The sequence below is a fragment of the Sminthopsis crassicaudata genome, chromosome 1 (assembly GCF_048593235.1).
Source record: "Sminthopsis crassicaudata isolate SCR6 chromosome 1, ASM4859323v1, whole genome shotgun sequence".
NCBI lineage: Eukaryota > Metazoa > Chordata > Mammalia > Dasyuromorphia > Dasyuridae > Sminthopsis > Sminthopsis crassicaudata.
The window spans coordinates 301,496,509-301,516,118 of record NC_133617.1 but is presented as its reverse complement, the minus strand read 5'-3'; the positions used below and the strand labels follow the sequence as shown (position 1 = coordinate 301,516,118).

General features: G+C 36.2%; 2 protein-coding genes across 11 annotated transcripts in view; one reads left to right on the top strand and one right to left on the bottom strand.

Annotated features, from left to right (window-relative positions):
* Positions 1 to 15,345, bottom strand: part of PIGN (phosphatidylinositol glycan anchor biosynthesis class N) — a 237,312-nt gene extending 221,967 nt beyond the window's left edge. For 3 of the 7 annotated variants that reach the window (XM_074279039.1, XM_074279044.1, XM_074279047.1), the window contains exon 1: positions 4,394 to 4,544. The gene's annotated coding sequence lies outside the window, so the exon portion shown is untranslated. The other 4 variants (XM_074279041.1, XM_074279043.1, XM_074279046.1 and 1 more) reach the window with 4 other exon arrangements.
* The window catches only part of RELCH (RAB11 binding and LisH domain, coiled-coil and HEAT repeat containing), a 123,437-nt gene continuing 108,417 nt past the window's right edge, over positions 4,591 to 19,610 (top strand). For 2 of the 4 annotated variants that reach the window (XM_074279037.1, XM_074279035.1), the window contains exon 1: positions 4,593 to 5,316. In XM_074279037.1, the coding sequence (XP_074135138.1) occupies positions 4,794 to 5,316 (523 nt within the window). In that variant the 5' untranslated portion in view covers positions 4,593 to 4,793. Of the gene's footprint in view, positions 5,317 to 19,610 lie in introns of all 4 variants that reach the window. The other 2 variants (XM_074279038.1, XM_074279036.1) reach the window with 2 other exon arrangements.

Sequence of the window (19,610 nt, the reverse complement as noted above, 5' to 3'; positions counted from 1 at the left end):
TTTTCTTTCTGAAACATGGTCATTTTCATTTAATTGTCAAAGGATTTCTTAATAATCAGTGCATTATAAGTCCTCTTTTCCCAACCTCTCCAATATGAAAATATAAAAAAGTAGATCACTGGTCTTCAAATGAAGATTGCTTTCTTGTTGCTGTTCAGTCATGTCTCACTCTTCGTGATCCCATTTGGGATTTCCTTGACAAAGATACTGGAATGGTTTGCCATTTCCTTCCTTAGTTCATTTTATAAATAAGAAAACTGAGGCAAATGGAGTTAAGTGACTTGCCAGTGTCTGAGGCCAGGTGTGAGCTCAGGTAGGTGAGTCTTTTTGAAGGTCCTGTACTCTATACAATGGGTCATCTAGCCACTCTTAGAAGACTGCTAGTAATAGGAATTCATCACCTCTCTAAATAGCCAATTGTACTTTGGAATATTTCTAACTGTTGGGAATTTTTCCTTATAATTTGTGTAAAAGTACTTTATTTAATCTTCTTCCATCCAAAATCCACATCTGTGATGGTTAATTAAATAAGAAAAGTAAAACATGGAACTTTCCTACAAAAAGCAGGATAAACCACAAAATCCTATCATGACTGCCAATCTAAAATTTCTAACAAAATTCTACAATAAGAACAATGCTAATAATTGATAAGAAATATGAAAACAAAGTCCTACTTCAATATCTCATTGTACTAAGAAGGTAGTTATAAGAATTCAAGAAGAAAATAAGCTTTGACAAGTCCCAAAAAGCCAATGAACCTTTTGAAGTTTCTTTGAAGAATGATAGTTGAATGATGTTTTCTGATTTTATCCTATACTTATAGATGCCTGTATGAACTAGAAAACCATAGTAGTTTTAATAAAAGACACAAAATATTCCAAATTTTCCTGCATTTTATTAACACATTAAAATATTTTTGTTTTCTACCTTTTGGAAACAGTAAAACAAAATACTTAAATTAATATAAGATTCCTACATCTAGCAAGTAAAAAGATAAGTTTTTTATCTATCATATAAGTCCTTCTGTTTTCTTATGGTCTCATATTTTATTTCTTCTATATTATATTTTATTTCTTCTATATTCCTCCCTATTGAGGAAGGAAAATGCAATATATTCATATAGCCACTAGATGCTGCTAATGCATTCCTTTTTCTTTTGCTCTTTAATTCTTCAAAAGAGGCAAGCTTAAGTGGAAGAAGGGATGATTAAATGGTGGTTAGGAGGAAAAGGAGATTTCTGTATAAATTATCACATACCATATACATAAATTTAAATAATACTTAGGTTTGAAAAAACAATAATCACTCAAATTTTTATTTTTGTATTTTTGTTTTTCCTTTTTCTTTATAAAAGGTATAAATGTCTTACTCACCATCCAAAGATAATCTTTTAAAATACTGCTGCACCTCACCCCCCAAAAAAGTGTGCTGAAAGACCTGATTAATATTAAAAGTTACTAAGAAGAAAGAAAAAAATTAAGTTTTAAAAATTAAAGATATTATAGGTCTATAATTTATACTATTGTTTTAAGGATGTGATGCTTTGACATCAGTCACTAAACACAATTTCTGTGTATTATTAATAAATCTGGCTTTTGCAAGAGTTAATGTGGATGAGAACCACAGCCAGATATTTATATAGTATTTATATAAGCATAGGACTGGGTATCAGGAAAACCCTGACTTTGAATTCTGCCTTCCTAGGCAGAATTATCCCAAGAAAGACATTTAACCTCTTAAACTCAGTTTTCTCATCTATAAAATGGCATCTACTTCATAGGATGTTGTAAGGATGAAATGAGATATACAATATCTTGCAAATCTTAAGTATTACATGTAGTGGTTGTATTACCATCCTCATCCTCTTCTAGTCATACAAGCTAAATGAGTCTGTTCTTCTTTAATTGGACCTTCATATAGTTAAATGTAGCAAAGGGGTTAACCTAAATAGAATTATAAACCTACAAACCCACGCGAAAAGCAAAGTATGCAGGATACTTCTTTGGATTTTCTTTTCAACCAGTTCAACAAGAGCATTTTTAATATTCTTTTGGCATTTGAGACCTTAGTCATTTCCTCATGATTAGAGACAGAATGGTACAATGGAAAGACTCTGAAATTTGATGTCAGAAGGCCTTGGTTCAAATGCAGACTGCCAAATACTACCAATGTAAACTTGTGAACTTCACTTACCTCTCTGAACCTTAGCTATTTCTGTTAAACAGAGAAAGGGTTAGACCAAGAGGCCTCTACAGTCCCCTTCCTAAAAAAAACATTCTAGGAAGGAACTTCTTTAATCAGTAATGCTCTATCTTTCCATTTGATTGGTCTCCCTTATAAAAGAACTGAAGTAATCTTAGAAATCTTTAACTCAGCTGGCTGCTTATTTCTGTCCCCAAATCAGTTAAAACACACCTTTTTCAAACTATTCGTCAGTTCCCAAAGTATAAAATCTGATGATACTGTTTTGTTGCTTACAATGTCACTTTTTTAGTTTTAGCCTTTTATGAAAAGAATCATCAACTAGGTAATATTTTAAGAAGCAGACTGAATTAAGAATTATTCCTCCTCAAAAAATACTTTTAGTTAATTACTAGTTCTATATCCCAATGAGATTTTTTTTTTTCCTCCAAAGGCAAAGGGCTTATTTGCACAGAAATATTTATAGTAGCTCATTTTGCGGTGGCTAAGAATTGGAAATCAAGGAGACATTTATCAATTAGGTGAATGGCTGAACAAGCTATGGTATAGAATTGTGATGGAATATTACTGTTATAAGAAATAATATGTGGAGTAATTTGAGAAAAACCTGTAGACTCACATGAACTGATGCAAAGTGAAGTAAACAGAACCAGGACAATGTTGTATAGAGTAACAGCAGTTTTGTATCATGAAGAATTGTGAATGATTTAGCTATCAGCATTACAATAATCCAAAACAATCCCAAAGGACACACAATGAATCATGCTCTTCACCTCCAAAGAACTGATAGTCTGCATATTGAAACCGACTGCTTCTCTTTCCTTCTTGCTTTTTCTTTTTTTTTTTTTTAAAGTCTCTCTGTACAAAATGACTAATATGGAAATATTTTATATGATTGCATATATGTAATTTATGTCCTCCTATTTCAGGGATGAGGGAAGGAGGAAGGAAAAAAAATTGAAACTCAAAAAACTTTTTTAAAGGTAAAAATTGCTTTAATATGTCATTGGGAAAGTAAAAAAAATTTAAAGATAAAAAATTTTAAAGATTATTGGTAACTCTCATTGGATGTTTATAGAAAGAGCTATATAGTATTGGAAAATTAGTAGTTAACAGCTTTCACTGAGTTCCTAATATTATTACCTAGTAAAAAGCTTCAATCTAAATGTGACAATTCACTGAGCACATAGCAGAGACAGGAAGATGAAGCTGGAATCCGGAAGACTCATGTTCCTGAGACCCTGGGCAAGTTATTTAATCCTATCTGCTTCAGTTTCCTCGTCTTCAAATGTGCTGAAGAAGGAAATGGCAAATCATATAAATGTCTCTGCCAAGAAAACCTAAAATGAGTCATGAAGAGTTGGATACTACTGAACAATATAATAAACCATTTCTCGAAATATTTTAAAACCCCAAAATACACTGGATTGCAAAGAAAATTCCCGTATTGAAATTATATAGAATTTATGTAAAATTACTTTATACGTTAAATCCATAAATTACATAGGAAACACTATATTGAAATAGTTCATATTTTATGTTTATATTTTAAAGTTAAATATATAACATTTAATTTATATAATTGTGTAATATATTAATTTGTATTTGTAAATATCAACTTCCTCAGTAATCCTGTGTTTTGCATCTTTTAAAACATGCTGAGAAATGGCGTACACAAACACATAATATTTACATTAAGTTCAGAGCCCTGGCCCGGGGTGACAAGGAAAAGTGCGGCACCCAGCCGTCCAGCAGTCCGATTCCCGAGACACCTAGATGGTACCTGGAAGGCCCCGGGCGACTCAGGATCGCCCGCGAAGCACCTACTGAACAAACAGGAGGAAACTACATCTCGGGTCCAAAGCTGCGGGAGGTGGGAGGAGGAAAGCACGTCGGTCTCCTCCCCCTCCCTATCCCCCTCACCCTATTTACACCCCAATTCCCCCAGCCCCAAGCTCGGAAGGCACAGATGCTCCCGGAAGCTGGTCTTTCCCGGGGGCAGGGGGCGGGATCCCAGAGCCTGTATCTCCACACGTGGGGAGATGCCCTTGCAGTCATCTAATATTAAAAGTAAAGAAACAAAAGCTCTCCAAGCAGTAACCTCCCGAACCCAATGACCCTCCCGGAAGCCCTCTGCAAGTGGACCGTGCTGCTCCAAAACAGTCACAGCTGCACCAGAATCTGGACCTACCAGCCGGTTGACGTTCTCGCGATACTGGGAGCGCTGTCCCCAGCACCTTCCCTTCTCCTAAAGCCAATCCTGCTAAAGAGGGGGCGGGCCTCAGGGTGTGAGGAGCGGAAGAGAGGGACGTTCGGATCCTATAAAGCAAAGGAGCGGGGGTGGATGGGAACGCGAATATCTCCCACTTCTCGCGAGAGTCAGGACCAGGAAGACGCTTGCGGACCCGGGCCCTGGAGCAGTTGTTGTTACCCGTGCCGCGGGAGCCTTTGCAGTGACTGTGGAGAACTGAGACCCGGGCGGCTAGTCCGGAGGCAGAGCAGGTCGGAGCGGCCCCCCCGGGCCCGCGACAGCATCAGGCGCGGCCTGTCACCGTCAGGCGGGGAGGAGCTGAAGCACCTGACAGATTAAGATGGCGGCGATGTCTGCGGGAGGCGGCAGCGGCGGCGTGAACCCGTTTCTCAGCGACTCCGACGACGACGACGACGAGGTGGCGGCGGCGGCGGCGGCCGATGAGGAGCGGCGGCCCGGCCTGCGGTTGGGTCCTGGAGGCGGCCCCGACCCCGGCTCCGGAGGCTCCTTATCCCCGCAAGATCCGATGGCCGGGGCGGGCGGAGGGCGGCCGGGGGTCCCCGGGGGTGAGGCGACCTCCGCGGCCGCTTCGGGAGAGCCTCCCGTCCGCCTGTCAGTGGACGCTATCGCGGCGCAGCTGCTGCGCGATCAGTTCTTGCTGACGGCCCTGGAGCTGCACACGGAGTTGTTAGAAAGCGGCCGAGAACTGCCACGGCTCCGGGACTATTTCTCCAACCCGGGCAACTTCGAGCGTCAGAGCGGGACCCCGCCTGGAGTGGGAGGCCCGGGGATCCTCGGGACAGCCGGAGCGGGGGGTGCCGGAAGCCGGGAGCCAGGTGTGATGCCAGGCGGGGGACAGCTCAGTAAGTGGTCTACACTGCCGCTTTAGCTACAGTCTAGGGTGTGGACTTGGGTGACAGCTGAGGATGGTTGGGTTGTGTATTTGATATTTGGTGTTTTGCATATTATTTCTGGTAGGGGACTGAGGGCAGTGTGAGGCTGGGAAAGGAAGAGAAAATTTACTTAGGTCTTACCGAAAGGTTTGTTATTGTGAAACAATTATATCCAAATCTTGGTTGAAGTTACACTTTATTTTCCTGTCTTGGCTTTCTTAACGGTTGGGGGAGGAACAAAAAGGTCTAACCTTCCAGGTTAACAAGTTGAGTATCTAATTTAACATCTTTGTTTTTGTATTTTCGACCCCTGATCGTCATTTCATGAATTTCCACATGGGGAGGACAAGGAAAGTAATTCCATATATGACTGATAGCACAAAACAAAAGCTTTTGAGACTTAGATTAGTTTTTAAAGATCATAACCCTTGTTTTTTAAAAATGCTTCATAATTGGTTTCTTTTTAAGCAAAAGCTGCCTCCACCCAATTCTGCTATGCTTGATATGAAATGATTTGGATGTTCTTAAAGTGATGAGAATTGGGAAGTTCAACAGAGAAAGAGTGAATGTCCACCTCTTGGCACTGGAATGCAAAGTTGAAATATATATATTGTTGTGGGCAAGGACTTTGCACTTTAAGGGAATGAGATAAGTAAATTATTATGATGCAAGTTAGAATATGATTATCTAGGTAAAGATAACTTCTAATTACTGTCACATGGGAATTGTTGGATAGATTTTAGGATGCTATGAGGGAACCGTAGAGATAATTTACAAATTTTCAAATCTTAGCTGGAATGGGGCAAGAGGGTGTGAAATCAACACATTTGTATTCCATGCCTAAAAGGAGTGGAAGCATTAAATAAGAGAACAAAGAGTAGGAAACAAATAAGCATTAAGAGCCTGCTGTATGCTAGAAACTTTTCAAATATATGATTTGATCATCGAGATAACCCTAAAAGGCAAGTATTATTATCTCCTTTTTATAGCTGAGAACACTGAAGGCAGGTAAGTGACTTGGCCAGGGTCTTTGAATCTTAAAGTCTTTTGATCCCAGGCCCAGTCCTCTATTCGATTTCTGTGAAGTGAAATTCAGTTTGGGCTATAAAATTAAATCTGAAACAAGTTATTGTAGACCTGGTTACCTAGTTTATATTTTCATCAGTTTTTGGATGAGGTTTGATTTAATCAGTGGTCCTCAAACTTTTTAAATTGGGGGCCAGTTCACTGTCCCTTGGACTGTGGGAGGGACCACAGAGTATAGTAAAGACAAAAGCTCATACTCTGTCTCCACCCCTCAACCCCTTTTGCCATAACCCCACGGCTGTATAAATGTCCCCATCGGGCTGCATCTGGCTCATGGGCTGTAGTTTGAGAACCCCTGCTTAGATTAACTTGGCAATGTTGTTAAAGATAAAACTTCAAATAGAGAGAATAGGTAAGAAATTACCAGAGTAGCCTAGGGAATTGAGAGAATAAAGATCTGACATAAAATTGAGGAGTCAAAAGGAAAATACATCTGTGCTGCATATTACAATTACAATCAGTAATATTGGATATGGGAAGAGATAGTCAAGAATGAATGACTCGAGTGTAAGAGCCTAAGTAACTGAGAAACTGGTGGTGTTTTTAAGAGAAAAGGGAAATTAGGAGGGGGCATATTTTGGAAGGAATATTATCAGTTTTGTACTTCAGTTTAAGATGCTAACTGGCTGGCTGATCTATTTGTCAAGTATTTATTTATTAGGCTCCTTCTATGTGTCAGGTACTGCTTAATACTGGTGATTCAAGTTCAAAGAATGAAACAATCCCATCTTGTCCAGAGTTTGCATTCTAGTGGGGAAAGAAAACAAATACACCTAATATATATATATATATATATATATATATATATATATATATATATATATATATATATATAAAAACAAATTAAATTGACAGCTATAAATCCACACAAAATAGGTAAAATATGGAGTGCTTTAGGAGGGAGAACATTAGTAATTGGTGGAAATTAGGAAAAACTTCATGTAGAAGATAGTTTTTGAGCTCCCTCTTAGAGAGGGCTTTTGAGCAATTGCAAAGAAAAGGAAGCACATTTAAGATGTGGAAGATAGCTAATGTGGAAGCACAGAAATGGGAATTGGAGTGACATATATTAGAGTACTAATGTAATTCCAGAGAACAAACAAGTTATGTCTAAGCAGGTTAGAAAGAGTTTGGAACCAGTCTATGTAAGACTTTAATGACTTGGATTGGAGTGTTGATAGTTTTGAGACAGAGAAAGCAGTGATGTCTGTTATAACAATATTGGTGAGGGAGTATGAGGGCTAAGATAGTAGCTGAATGATAGAGAAAAGAAGTCAAATATAAGTGATGTTGTAAAAGGAGAAACACCAACTTTTGGCAACTGAAAATATGGAATGAAGGCAAGGATAATGCTTGATGAAGTTATAAACCTGGAATCAGAAAAGATGGTGGTATATATAATGTATAAATAGAGAAGTTAGAAACAAGAAGGCTTTGGAGAAAAGATAAGCTCATTGCTGTAGGGGACAATATAAATATTTCAGCTTTGTATTCCAGTGCCTAGGATAAAGGAGAAACTTAAAAATATATATCTTTGTTCAACTTTCCAGTTCTCATCATTTTGAAGAAAACTAATTATTTCACAAAAAGCATAAAAGGATTGGGTGGAGACAATAAGGTCTTATAGTTCACTACAGTTTTGGAAAATATAAGTTAAAATGTCAGATTCAATAAGTCTTGCTTAAAAAAAAAAAAACCCAAATAGGAAACATGAAGGCCATTTTAAAAAATAAGGACTGTGATGATCTTAAAGGTACTCTAAGCCTCAAAAGTCTTTATTTTATGTTGTTCAGTCAGCAGTGGAATTACTTTTCCTTATCCTACAAAATATTTTCATTCCTGATATTCAGATTGATGAAATGACAGTCAATGATTGGGGAAAAAAGACATTGCATTTGAGATGTCTTCAGGATATCCTTGAGCTCAGAAGAGATAGTAGGATTGTAGATCTCAGTCATCTATTGAGATGAGAAAACCCTTCTCCATGGCTACACCCACGGGAACTGATGAAGTTACCCAGAATTTACAGAGTGAAAAGAAGACCTAGGACAGGATCTTGGGGAACTCTCAAAATTAGAAGGTATGAATAAATGATGAATGCAGTGGCAAGGGAGTCTGAGAAGAAGCAGTCAGACAAGTAGGGGAAGAACCAAGAGAGGCGTGTTCGGAAAATCCAGAGAGGAAAGTATGGAGGAGGAGGATGGTTAGCATTAGACTGAGAAAAGACCAAGATTTGACAAGAGGCACACAAGTACATTTGGAGTGAGTAGTTTCAATTGAGTGATAAGATCAGCAGAAGCTAGATGGAAAAAGTTGAAAAGTGAGTAACAATAAAAGAAATGAAAGGATCTAGCATAGATAGCATTTTGAAGGACTTTGGCTAAGAAAGGGAGATGAGATATATCACAGGAACTTGGGTTTAGTCAATCTGTCAACAAATGTTTATTAAATTCCTGTTCCCTGCCTGATATTGTTTTAAGCATTGGAGATACAAAGAAAGGCAAAAGACAGTCCTTGCTCTCAGCTACTTCACAGTCTAATGGAGAAGGCAACATACAGACAACTATGTACAAATGAGATATATGCAGCATATATGGAGGAGTGGTGTAATCTCTGAAGGAAGGCATTAAGTTTAAGAAGTATTGGGAAAAGAATGTTGGACTTTGGTGACTTAAAAAAATACTCAATCAAGGAAGCTGATGAAAGCAAGAAGAGATTTTTTCCAGGCATGGGAGAGGAGAAACTAGCCGATGAAAATGCTTAGTCAAAAGATAGAATGTGTTGTGCAGCAAACATCAAGGAAGCCAAAATCAAAAGTATATGGATGGGAGTAAGATGTAAGAAAATTGGAAAAAATTGTAACGTTTCCTACATTACAAAAGACTTTAAAAGCTATACAAGATTTTCTCTTTGATACTGGCAGTAATAGGGAGGCACTGGAGTTGAATAAGGGAGATATTGTCAGACTTGCCTTTTAGGAAGATTAACTTTGACAGCTGAGTAGAGGATGGACTAGAATAGAAGAGACTAGAGGAGGGAATACCAACCAGCAGTCTCTATTACACTAGTCTAGGGGATGAATCCTTATCCCGTATATCAAGATGTGATAGCAGTGTTAAAAAGAGAAAGGAGCACTTATAATGGAGATAGAAATGACAGAACCTGCAACTTACTGGATATGGGAAGTGAGAGTAAAGAATCCTTTTGGAGGATAAGTTGAAGGAAGGATGGAAGATCAGGAGTTCAGTTTTTGAAATAATGAGTTTATATATCTACAGGGTTCGAATCATTTTCTTATATGTAAAACTGCACTGACAGACATTTATTTACAATAAGATTCCACTTATATAAATGCATTTATTTTAGTACAAATGTATGAAGACTTCCAATTGAAACCATCTTGAATAAATAAAAGCTCTTAGAGCAGAAATTTCTGATAAGTGTCTACTGTTGTAAAGCAGAGAAAAATACTTTTTTCATTTGGTTTTCTCACTATGTTAATTAATGCTATGCTATTTTAAGCTCTGAGAAAGCTGGGAAAGGAGTTAGCTGGGGCTAAATTGATGAGATATTTGCATATTTCCTGGCTTCTTCCAAAAGATAAGAAGACACCTTAGAAAAACCTTTGTCCTGGGAAAATGCAAAACAGTTGAGAAAGAAACAAGAAACGACTAACACTTTCTTTTCATATATTTTACTTAGGAACCAAATAAATGAAAATAGTAAAAAACCAATCACATGATTTATCAAAGGCATCTCTAAAATCTTTAAAAATCTATATATTTTTAGTTATTTCATTTATGTCCAATCTTTGTAACCCCTTTTTTGGTGGTTTTCTTGGCAATCATACTAGAATAGTTTGCCATTTCCTTCTTCTGTTCATTTTTACATATGAGGAAATTGAGACAAAAAAGGTTAAGTGACTTACCTAGGATCCCACAGCTAGTTAAGTGTTCAGGCTGGATTTGAAGTTGAATCTTCCTGATTGCAGGTCCAGGATTAGAGGTGCTGCCCTAAAAATGTTTTTAATTACAACAAAAAAATTTGTATATGAATGCTGAAGAAATTAGTTTTTCAAAACATTTTCTCCAAAGCAGTGTTTTACAAGTTTGCATTTTTGCTGTACTGAGAAGAATTTTTAAAAATGTGGCTTTTAGCAGAAAAAGTATTTTGTAAAATTAACAAAAAGAAAGTGAAATACAAAACAGTATTAATTTCCCTAAATTAAACAAGGCGAGATAATAAGGTGAGAAATGTTCTTTTTCTGCTACAACAAAAGAAATTTTATTTTAAAACAATTTTTTGACATGGGTACATGGAAAAAATTCTGTTGGCTATTTATGGAAATGAAAAATAATAAATAGCATTTGTACAACAGATATCTTAACATTGACAATGCAATGGCGAACAAAGTAGATTTAACTACAGCAAGAAATCTTGATGGGAATTTAAAAAGTTATCTCTTTGCCCATAAACATTTTTAAAGCATCTATGCAGTTCTAAGTGCCATGCTAAATTCTGGAGATGAAAAGAAAGACAAAAGATGGACTCTGTCCTGCTGTGAAGGAATTCAAAATTTCCTGGAGGAAGACTGCAAGAAATATGTACAAACAACCATATAAGAGGTTATTAGAAATGGTTTCTTGGAGAAGATGGGATTTTAGCTGGGGCTTGAAGGAAATCTGAGAAGTTATGAAGCAGACATGAGAAGAAAGCTTTCCAGACCAAGAAAACGGGAAAAGCATGCAACTGAGAGATGGAATGGCTTATTTGAGGAATAACAAAAAAATCAGTGTCACTCCTACGGTGATGGGAAACCTCTAGAGTGGGGGGGAAGGGGGTGACTTGGTCAGTACCCAGTCTTTCATGAAATGGAGGAGAGAGGGACTTGTGGCAGGCAGATTGTCAGGCAGACTGTCAATTTCCTTTGTCTATAATATTAATCTTTTGGAAGTATGTAATATATTAAATGATAGTTGTAAAATAGGTTTCTAATTGGTACTTGTTTCATACCACCCTCATGTATATTCACACTGGTGCTCAACAAATGCTTTTGATTAAAGTTTTCTCATTGAAGATGAAATTGTAGGTAAATCAGAACAGGTTCCAAATCACATTCTCATTTTATTTTTCTTCACCATTTAAATTTCAACTAAGGTATACTGATATTTTTATCTCAATCTTAAGAGGAGCAATAAACTGAATGCTAGCATTCTACTTGAGTAAGGCAGTTAAAATATCAGAGCATAAGCTCTCTCTACATAAATCTTACTATCTAGATAACATAGAGTGATTAGAGACCATAATATTACATACTAATTTCTTAAAAGATGAAGAGTATTTAATAACCTCTTAAAAAGTCTGGTCTAATAAAGGGTTGGGACCTACAAACAAAGTGCCCATCAGTTGTGAAATAGCTAAGCAAATTGTGGTACATGAATTGCTTGGAATGCTCTGCCTTTAAAAAAATGGTGAATAAGAAGAATACAAGGGAAGCATGGAAAGACTTGGAGGAACTTATGCAAAGTGAAATAAATAAAGACAAGTCAATGTACTTTCAATAAACATTTAGTAAGTGCCTGTTTTGTTCCAGACAATTTTGCTTAAGTGCTGGGGATAAAAAGAAAGCCTAAAAACAATCTCTGCTTTCAAGAAGCTCACAGTCTAATAAGCAGAGACTGTGAAAGTAACCAAGTACAAACAAGCTATATATACGGGACAAATTGGAGATACTTAATAGATAACCAGAAGACGATTATATTAGTCCATGCCATAAGATGATGAAGGCCTCACTACTCTACTATGGTCAGAAGCGAGAAGAAGGTATATTCAAAAGAGATAGAATTAATGGAGTTTGGCAACAGATTATGTGTATGTGGGGGGGGGGGGAGTGGTGTACATTAAAAGGAGGGATCAAGAATTTCTAGATTTTGAGCTTTAGCTGAGAATAGTTCCCTTGATATTAATAAGAAGATTCAGGAGGAAAGTTGTTGGTAGGGAAGATAATGAGTTTAATTTTGAACAGAATGAATTTGGTGTCATCTAGTTTAAGATAGATGTTCACTAGCCTGTTGAATGTAAGTTTGAAGGTTAAGACTAGATAAGTGGATATACAGAGCTGAAGATTGAAATCGTGGGAACTAATGTCACTAAGAAAAATAATGTAGGAGGGCCCTGGAATGTCCTATGAGATACCCATACTAAATGATCTACCCTTTTTTTTTTAGTTATTGAAAGCAACATTGAAAGATAACACCGAGGCATGGGGTGGTGCTTAATTCACTGCACCTGCTAGGTGGTACAGTGGATAGACCACCAACCCTGAAGTCTGGAGGACCTGAGTTCAAATGTGGTCTCAAGACACATAACATTTCCTAGCTGTGTGACCCTGGGCAAGTCACTTAACCCCAGTGGCCTCAGCAAAAAAAAAAAAAAAAAAGAAAGAAAGAAAGAAAGATAACATCAAGTTCTTCAGCTTTCTGGTTCTATTTAAAGTAAAGATATGTTAAATACTTAAAATATTTAACTTCTCTCATTTTAATCTCATTTTAAGTTGAGGTCATAGGCATGATCTCATGGTCATGTGCTAAAAACCTTAAGACTTCATTTCTTCTTCACATTTTGTAGTTAAAAAAACTCACAGGTCTTCACAAATACTCCTAAGACTAATGATGCAGTTAGGCAGAAGGTGTTAAACTCATTGAATCAGTAGCCCTCATTTCAATAGCTTTCTATAGTTTACAAAACACTGTTCTTGCTTTAACCCTTTGAGCTAAGTGCTACAAGTACTAGTAGCACCATTTTACTGATGAGGTATGAGATGTCCAGTGAAATTAAAGGATTTCCCCATAATCACATGGCTTTTAAGTAGCTGATCCAGAACTTGAACCCAGGTCTACTGACTCTGACATCTACAATTCTTAAAAACTTCTAAGGTTCAGAATAACCTAGATGTAAATATACTATGGACCAGATTCCTATTATCTAGAGCTGAGCTCCTTAAATTTTTTTTGAGGGGGGGAGGGTATATTTTATACCCGACTGGCTATCTTTTAAAAGCTATGGATTCCTTCTCAGAATGTTTTAAATGCATAAAATAAAACACATAGGAATAGGAAATTAAAAAATATATATATCCAAATGCAATTACCAGAATATTTTTTAAAAGCAAGTTCACATATCGCAGCTTAAAAATGGTTGATCTAGCTAGAGTTTATTAAAAACATTATTTGAAAAAGCAGATGAGAGGCAACTAGGAGACACCAGGGCCCTCAAGTTAGGGTGACTTGACTTCAAATTCATAATCACAAATGTGGCCACTTAATCTCTGCCTCAATTTCCTCAATGGAGGATATTCTTTAAGTATTTAGCACAATGCCTGGCACATAAATCTTAGTAAATGCTTTTTAAAATTTTTATCTTTTAGAGAACTTTTCATATCATTCTGGAAGCCTTACCTAACTCAAATGCATAGAATCTTAAAAGTTGGAAGAGTCTTGAGAGACTATCTAGTCTCACCTAATACCTGAGCAAGAATACTCTACAACTTATCTAGCAAATGGTTACATAATAGCTTGGACTAAAGAATTCCAATGAGGGAGAATTAACTGCTTGCTAAGGCAGTTATTACCTTTATGGATAGTTCTGATTAGAATAGAGCTTAAATATGCCTTTTTGTAACTATACCCTTTGTTGCTTCTTCTGCCTTTTAGGATCCAATAAAATAATGACTGCCCATTAGAATGTAAGCTCCTAGAATATAGGGATTCTTTCATATCTTGTGTGCCTGGTGCCAACATATTGCCTGGCCTATAATAGGCACTTACAGGATAATAAGAAAATTGAGACCACAGGAGGAAAATGACCTATCCAAGATTATATTCTTTCTGTTCTCTGATTTCAAAGTAGGCCCAAAGTTCTAGCTTTTTGAGATATTTTTGCATCTTGACTCTTGTCAACCCATAGATTACTATTTTTGCTTAGTTTTTTGTTATCCCCTAATTTGATAGAATGTTCTCTATGTGCTTATTCCAAGCCACTGATATAGTGCTGGTCTAAGGATAAGACACTCTACTAATGATGTCCTAATAAATTATCACTAAACTAGGAAATGACTATTCTTTAGATCTGATCATTAAATTCACCTCACCCACATCTCTTGTCTACAAGAATAGCCTAAGAGAATTTCTTAAATTCCTTACTAAAACTTAGCATTCCTGTAGTTATCTAGTCTAGCAACCTTTTGAGAAAAAGCAATGAGGTTAATCCAGCATGACTTGTTCATAATTAAGCCTGATAACTGCCATAACTACTTCCTTTTCTAGATGTTCTCTGACTTATGATTGACTCCTAGCAAAATTCTAAAATACATATCTATTGCCCTTTAGTTTGCAGATTTCTGTTTTATTTTTTTAAAAATTAAGATAATTGGAATAATTCTAACTTATAATTCTTCAGCATATATTTTTCCCAATTTCTACTCTACTTTGAAGCTCATTGACAATGTCTACAATCAGATTTGTCAATTCTTGAGTATTCATCTGCATCTGAGGACTTGAAATCATCAATAACATTGAAGTGCTATTTTACTATTCCTACTTCTCTTAAGTAACTATTTCCTACTTTTCTTTTTTGTAGTTGTTTCATAATCTATAAAGTCCAGATATCATTCTCCGTGGAGAAAAAACAAAAGTTTAGCACTTTTAATTTCTCCATATATCCTGTCCACATTCCCTACATAGAAAGTCATTCCTTTAGTAAAGATTTAAAAATAAAAAGAAAGGCAGTAGAGCCAAATAAACCAAATTCAGTTGAGTCTGACAATATATTCATACCCTTAGTCACCCAGTTTTTCGAGAGAGGGAGAAGCATTTTCTTCCTTCTATAATGCTGAAGTTTGATCATTGTAATTATGAAGTCCCCCATCACTGCTTTGTGATGCATTTGAAACAGGTTTGTGATCTAATTGCTGGCTTTATATGTATTTTCTCTTTTTTGCTTAGATAGAAAGCAAACTCATTTCTGTTTCTGATGACCTCTTTGCTGAATGTTCCCAAATGTTTCCCCATACTTCCTATTTCTGGTTCTTGAATTTCTTCTTTATATACAATGCTACTTTCATCCCTCCTACCATTAAAAAAAAAATGTTTCCTATTGTTTATTATTACATTTTATTTTTAATTAAAATTATTTTTAATTTAATTAAAATTAAAAGTCTACCTTCTCTTCTTCCCATCCTAGTCCCTAATTGAGAAAGAAAAACAAACACATATAGTCAAGTAAAACAACTTTCCACATTGGCCTCATTATTCCCCCCTTCCAGCTCACCTCCCCTTTTCCCCTCCCCCAAATAGATGACATTCTGTACTCTTTGACCTCAGCAGATAGGTAGCATGTTTCATCATTAGTCCTCTGGAATTGTAATTGATCATCATTTATAATAACACTTTATAATTTGATTATACATTAGCTTAATTGGTTTTCCTTGAAAATGACACTCCATCTCCTAGCTCTGTGCCTTTTCATTGGCTACCCCCCTTATGGAGAATACTCTCTCTCCTTACATCCACTTCTTACCTTTACTGACTTCAAATCTTCAAGACTCAGCTCAGTCCCTACCTTCCACAGGAGATCCTTCTCAGCCTCTGAATTACTGTTGACTTTTTCTCAGAGATTACTTTTATCTACTCTGTATATATCATGTATCTTCCTGGTTATCTACATGTTGTCTTTTCCTTTAGAATTTGAGCTCTTTAAGGATTGGGATGGTGTTTGCATTTATTTGTATACTTAGAGATTATCACAGTGTCTGACACATAGCAAGAACTTGATGAGACTTAGAGAAGGTACCACCTCAAAACAAATGTTATAAGTTATCTCCAGAGTTTTCACCATTCTATATCAGACACCATGTAATATCCTGGTCTTGAGAAGATTCTTCAAGATTTATTTGCATTATCTTGATGACATTTATTTATTTATGTCAACCTGAATCTGAAGAACAATTCCCTTTAACTTGATTTTTTAAATGTTTCTAACTATATCTGAAGCAAATCAAGTCTCATGCTTTAATAGTAATGCGTTAGTAAAGCAAAAACTTAAAATGCCAAACATTTGATATGACTATGAATCGTCCACCCCACTGACTTTGCTAAATGTGTTTATGTTAGACACATTGTATTAAAGGCATCTAATAAATTAGCCCTTGTCTATTTTAGCTGCATCAGTGCAAAAAAAAAAAGTATTGCAGCTGTATTTATATCTTTAAAGATACATGGAAAGTCAGTTCCTGTCTTCTAGGAATGTTTCCATTCTTAAATCTTAATCTTACTGGGAGAGATCATGCGAGTTATAAAAGAAGGAAATGTGTGCTTATCAAAGATGTAAGCCAATGTCATTGAAGATGTCCAAAGTTTAAATTGATGTAAAGCATATATTCAAGAAGGATTCCTTGTAAATGGTAGGGGTTTCCAGATGCTATTTATGGATTACATTATAATGATTGCATCAAGTTCCATAACATTACTTGCTTTCTTTAAAGTAGTTTTATGATTACTCAAAAAGATTTAACCCAAGTACCTGTAAGTCTGCCTCCAGAAGCCCCCCAAGAAACCTGCTCCCAGAGAACATTATATTTTAGAGAAGAATATTACACGGAATAGTGAGAAGGGCCATTTTCCCAAATATGCTAATAAAGTCATTGTCGAATAGGTATTTAGCCTTAAGTGCTCCCTTGTCTGATTCAGGCATATCTTTTAAGAGTTTCAGCCCTTTGTATCTCCTGCTTTCTTTTCTTTTTGCCATCTCTGACTTCTCAGGGAGATAAGAACCCCCAAAAGTAGGTGATCCATACTCTCTCCCCGACTTCTCAGGAAAGGAGGTGAAAACACTAAAAAGGAGGTGATCACATCATTCTCCTCCCCCACTTGCCTTCTCAGGAAGGAAGGTGAAAGTACTGAAAAGGAGATCATCATACCCCCACTGACTTCTTAGGAAGAGAGATGAAATACACCAAAGGGAAGTGGGGAGTCAAGCCAGATATTGTTAGCAGGTTTCTGGGCTGAAGGGTCTTACTAAAAACAGGTATACACAAAAAATATGAGAGGTATTACACAAGCACATAGCAATATAGCACAGGCTAGCAGTGATGACTCTCCCCATAGCCGATGCAGGTTTAATGTGGTGTAACAAACATGCTCCCCCAGCATATTTAGAAGATTTGTGGACTTCATGGATAGAAAGCTCATAGTAGGAAAAAATACAGTTTCTGACTTACATCTTTGGATGAAAAGATTGAAGAAAAATATAAACCTTACATTCTGTTTATGTGTTAAACTTACCTTGTGAGTTGTTCATTCAGTTATTTAGAGTGCCTAGCAGTACAAAATAAATATAGAGAACTTAGAAATTGTTTTAATGATAAAAAATTAAATGACTTGTCACATCACGCAGTTGATTAAGTACTCAGTAAATATTTGGTTGATTCGAATTTCCAATGCCTAGAAGTATGGCTATGTTAAGGTTCCTTAAGTTCTCTATAGTTTCAGCCTCCTAAAATGTAAAATGAAAATGTTGGATTTGATGATCTCCCAACAAATCCTGATTGCATTTCTCACACTGAGATTTCTCTTTCATACCACAGAAATATCTTCACCTAGAAGTTTGCTTTACCACTGGATTTCTCCCATTGGAAGTACCCTCGGAACTTCTTTTTCTTCCTTTGATTGACTAGGTCCTCCCCAAATCTTCATTTTAAGGAGAATATTCAGGCTAGCTTCCCTTCATTCCTCTAAAAGACTTTCCAGCCTCTCTCTACATACTTCTACTTGGGTATCTCTACTTCATCCTTGCTTTTTGTGTGGTTTTCCTCCATTGGAATATAAGCCCCTTGAGCACAAAAACTGTCTCTTTTTTTTTTTTGATTTTTTATTTGATTTGAATGAATTTTAAGTTCTTTACCCTATGCCTAAAAGAAGTACAAGACGGTCAGTTGTGCCAAAGTATTCTTGGGAATATAGGGAACACTTTCTATCACAGAACCCTAAAGAAGAGTAAAGAGCATTTGGGGAGAAAAAGGTTGGTAGAATTGATTCAGCTGCTTGAACCCTACCTAGGTTCAAGAAACTAAGCAACCCCAAGGCCAAGTCAAAGATTACAAAAAAGGCTTGACAGGAAGTTATGAATTCAGTCTGAGAGCACAGAGTACAAAACTGGGGAGAGATTAGGAAACAGCAAGGAAAATAGATTTTTACAATGAAGAAAAAGACTAATACGACTATTAACAGTTTGTCTCATTTTAATCTTTAGATAACTTTTTTTTTCCCCCAGTATGTATAATAACCATCCCCTCTTCCTCTGTCAGCTTCAACTGTATAGGGTAGGTTCAGACCTTAGTATCAAAATAAAGACAATCACTTTCCATACCTCCTGGAAAGTGTTAGTGATAGGATTTCTTTCTTTCATTTAATTGCTACCTTTGTTTTATGTGACTGTCATTGTCCATCCTCTTAAGAGACTTATCATGATAACTCTCATTACCAGAGATAGGGCCTATAAGAAAGCCTCTGCTTGTGGCTGATTTGGGCCAACTTAATTAGAAGGACAGTAGTATCTAAATTAATTTATAGATTTAGCACTATATCAAATTATCAACCTATGTCATATATGTGTATATACACATGCATGTGTGCACACACATGTGACATGTATATTTATTTCTATATTTAAAGTAGGAATGGGAGGAAGAAGGAAACTCATACTTAAAAATCTGAAATTAAGCTGTGAAGTAATATGTGTCAGCTATTTCATTGGAGTTAAAAATTAGAAAAACAAGAGTAGAATAAATTAGGTAAAGAACAGAAAGAAATAATTATAATACAAAGATCTCAGAATGGATAGGTGACTTAAATATTAAGCATTATACCTTTTTCAAAACCATGGCTAACAAAATTCATAATCAAGCATGAAAGAAAAGCAAGCAATTTAACTAAAATAGATAATTGTGACAAAATGAAATTGAAAGAATTTGCATAAATGGAATAAGAGTAATTCAGGTAAAAAAAAAAAAAAGTTCATTGAATAAATATTTGACCAAGCTCTTACGCTGTCCTGTCTTTGTACACTTGGTTTTTAAGCCCCATTTCTAGTCTCTCTATAAGCTTTTCAAGGATTACAATATC